The 2,884-nt window shown below is 33.5% G+C and overlaps 1 protein-coding gene across 1 annotated transcript; it reads left to right on the top strand.

Moving 5' to 3' along the window:
* Positions 1-276: 276 nt before the first annotated feature.
* On the top strand, positions 277-2,855 carry LOC117117497 (sodium- and chloride-dependent GABA transporter ine-like). Its single transcript, XM_033261804.1, has 3 exons — positions 277-438; positions 984-1,083; positions 2,156-2,855. The coding sequence occupies exons 1-3, from the start codon at positions 304-306 to the stop codon at positions 2,290-2,292; spliced, it is 372 nt and encodes a 123-aa protein (XP_033117695.1). The 5' UTR covers positions 277-303; the 3' UTR covers positions 2,293-2,855.
* The last annotated feature ends 29 nt before the right edge of the window (positions 2,856-2,884 follow it).

Here is a 2,884-nt window from a genome sequence, read left to right as displayed (position 1 = left end):
ATACCATTTTATACACATGCGCAGATCGATTCGCCAGCAGCGAGTCATCGCCAGCAGCAGCGAGTCGCCAGCAGAGAGATGTCACTGCAGCAAAACACTATTGTACCAACGCTGTTCTAATAATATATAGACAATGGGTCGTGCTCATATCATTTATATTTTTATTATTCATTATTTTCACTTGACTCGCATAAATAATTTTGTTCGAAGAACATTTTATGCAGTTGTACTTCACAGCACTTCACTTGCAATTTGCAATTTCTAGTTTTACCATTTTTTTAATTCTTTTCATATAAGTTTGCAATGGTGGAGGTTGTCATCACAACTCTTATTGATGGCTTTCCAAGACTGAAGCCCTTTTATTTCAATCGTAAAGAAGTTCTTGTGTTGTACGTTTGTCTGTTTACCTTTGCTTGTGGTATACCGTGTACTTTTGAGGTGTGTATATTCAAGCATAATTTTTATCTTAATATATTTTGTATTTTAACATATATCTTTAAATTTAATCAAAATTTAGACAAGACATATTATACCTTACGTCATGAATCCACCGCCCACCAAAAACGGTGTTTGGGAATAAAAAGAACATTTTCGTTTTGGCCTTTTATCAAACCACCTTAAAAATAAGAATTTTACACCCACTGCCGATAATTTGTCTAGACAGCATTACTTTTTCTCCTCATAATTAAATAAATTTAAAGAATTTTATCAATTTGAATAATAACTGTTTATTTTTTATTGTATTTTCACATTTCAACATACTTGCAGAAGAAACATTCCACTTAAAGGCATTATGAAGACATAAATTTAGATTACTTAAACTAAAAGTAAATAACATTTTTCCTTGCTTATGATAGTGTAGGAACTTCACCGATTATTGCGAGATCCCTTTGGGCCAGATTTTGGAGGCCTGGAGCATTTATGTAGAAACATATTTTACTTGGTTTTTGAAGATCTGCTAAATTGTCAGACATTGCTTTCAGGGTGGCATGTACTATTTCCAAATAATTGATTGGTATGTTTCTGTGGTGTCAATCTTCTTCATTGCGATTGGTGAAGTTGTCGCTGTTAGTTGGCTATATGGTAAATATGATGGATGTTTTTCTTAATTATGTGTTGATTAAAATACTTAAAATGATAAATAAATTGAAACAATTTACAGTAAAACGTCCATTTTACGAATAGTCGATTTTACGAATGGTCTTTGCTCCTTTTGACGTTATCATCAACCAATTAATACCGTAAAAAAAAGTCCAATTGCGAACGTTTTACAAAGTGATAATGTATATTTTTCTTAATAAAATCAAGTTTGTTGTATATATTTATTATAGTTTAATTTTTTTCTTCCATTAATGCTATAATAATTACTATATTAATACTATATTAATGTAATAAATATCACCAGAACAATGAACTACCAATGCAAGTATCGTTGGATTGAGCGCACATGTGTATGATGACAAATAAACAAAAGTGTTGGGGTCAACAACTTATTGGGATCGCAAAATGCATGTAAACAACAGAATTTGGCAATCTAAAAACTAGAAAGAACACGATAGAAAGGTCCATAAAACATAGATGTTTCAATAAGTTTAAACAATATTTTGTTATTAGTGGAAGAATTCCAGCGATTACAATAATTTGTTTTTTATAGAAGGTAAAATTAGCTAGGCTCTAGCGCGGTAGACCACGCTGCTGCACTGTCGGTTTGTTCTAGGCCTGGCTGCCGTTCAGCCTATCAGCGCTCAATGGCAGAGGGTAGCTAGGCCTAGGAAACTGACACCCGATCTAGTTTACAAATTTTTCAATTTACAAAACACCCCTTGGTACCAAGGGGTATGTAAATGGACAAGTAGTCAATTCCGGGAGTTAAATGAGCTCTTCTGACACATCTAATTTTATTTTGCTGCATACGGTGATATACATTGACATTGATTTCTGTGAGACAATTTATGAAAAACAGTATAAATGTTATGAATTTGTGGAAAATGGGTTATTTTCCATGCGATTCTTGCCTGCAGGAGTGCGGGATGATATCCTGGTGTCCAAGAGACCTGCTTTCCTCTGGACCCTAAATTCAGTTTGATGGTTCAAAAATGTTTCACTCAAAAATTTGTTAATTTTAACACCAGTCATCTTATATGATCTTGTACAGGTGCAGGAAGGCTGAGAAGGAACGTTGAAGAAATGACCTCTTCTGCTCCAAACCTTTACTTTGTGTCATGTTGGTTCATCATATCTCCTCTTCTTATTTTTGTAAGTGCCACCTTATTTTATGTCATTTTTAAATAATTGGTGTACAATATCATTGTAACCTTGCACCCTGTGCGTTACTATTTTCGGTTCTGGTAGAGGTAGAAATGAATCAAACGCGTAGACAACGTAGAATTAACATAAATGGTACATGCTTTATTCTTGCACGGTGTACATCCACTGTGTACGATATCACATGTTACGATACGTTACGTCTACGACTACGTCTACGACTACGTCTACGACTACGACTACGTCTACGTCTACGACTACGGTTTAAACTGAAATGCAATACAAACAAATGATCATAATAATATGAATAATAAAAGAAATAATACTATCAATAATGATAGATAATGCTAATACAGTATTAACAACAATAGAATAAAACGATAATAACTATAATACAGTAGCAATATACCGGTACTGTAATACTAATTAAAGGAACATAGAAAAGATGATCTAAGCAACACTACAAACAATACCTATGAATGAGAGCAAATGGCCTTGGCAACCTTCAATTTTAGGTGTTTAGTCTAATTACCGAATGCCTTATACTGAGTAGGTAGGCCGATATTAATTAGCTGTACTCTCAAATACTTCCTAAAGTTTACTTACAAATAGTAACTAT

This window comes from Anneissia japonica, unplaced genomic scaffold (genome assembly GCF_011630105.1).
Source record: "Anneissia japonica isolate Jap-2015-1 unplaced genomic scaffold, ASM1163010v1 scaffold142573_len2884_cov171, whole genome shotgun sequence".
In the NCBI taxonomy this organism is placed as follows: Eukaryota; Metazoa; Echinodermata; class Crinoidea; order Comatulida; family Comatulidae; genus Anneissia; species Anneissia japonica.
The sequence above is the reverse complement of the archived record's forward strand: the minus strand, read 5'-3'. Positions and strand labels throughout refer to the sequence as shown.

Coding starts and splice junctions, on each gene's coding strand:
- LOC117117497 (XM_033261804.1), top strand. CDS start 304: ATGGTGGAGGTTGTCATCACAACTCTTATTGATGGCTTTCCAAGACTG. Junction 439..983: donor GTATACCGTGTACTTTTGAG/GTGTGTATATTC, acceptor CATTGCTTTCAG/GGTGGCATGTACTATTTCCA. Junction 1,084..2,155: donor CGCTGTTAGTTGGCTATATG/GTAAATATGATG, acceptor GATCTTGTACAG/GTGCAGGAAGGCTGAGAAGG.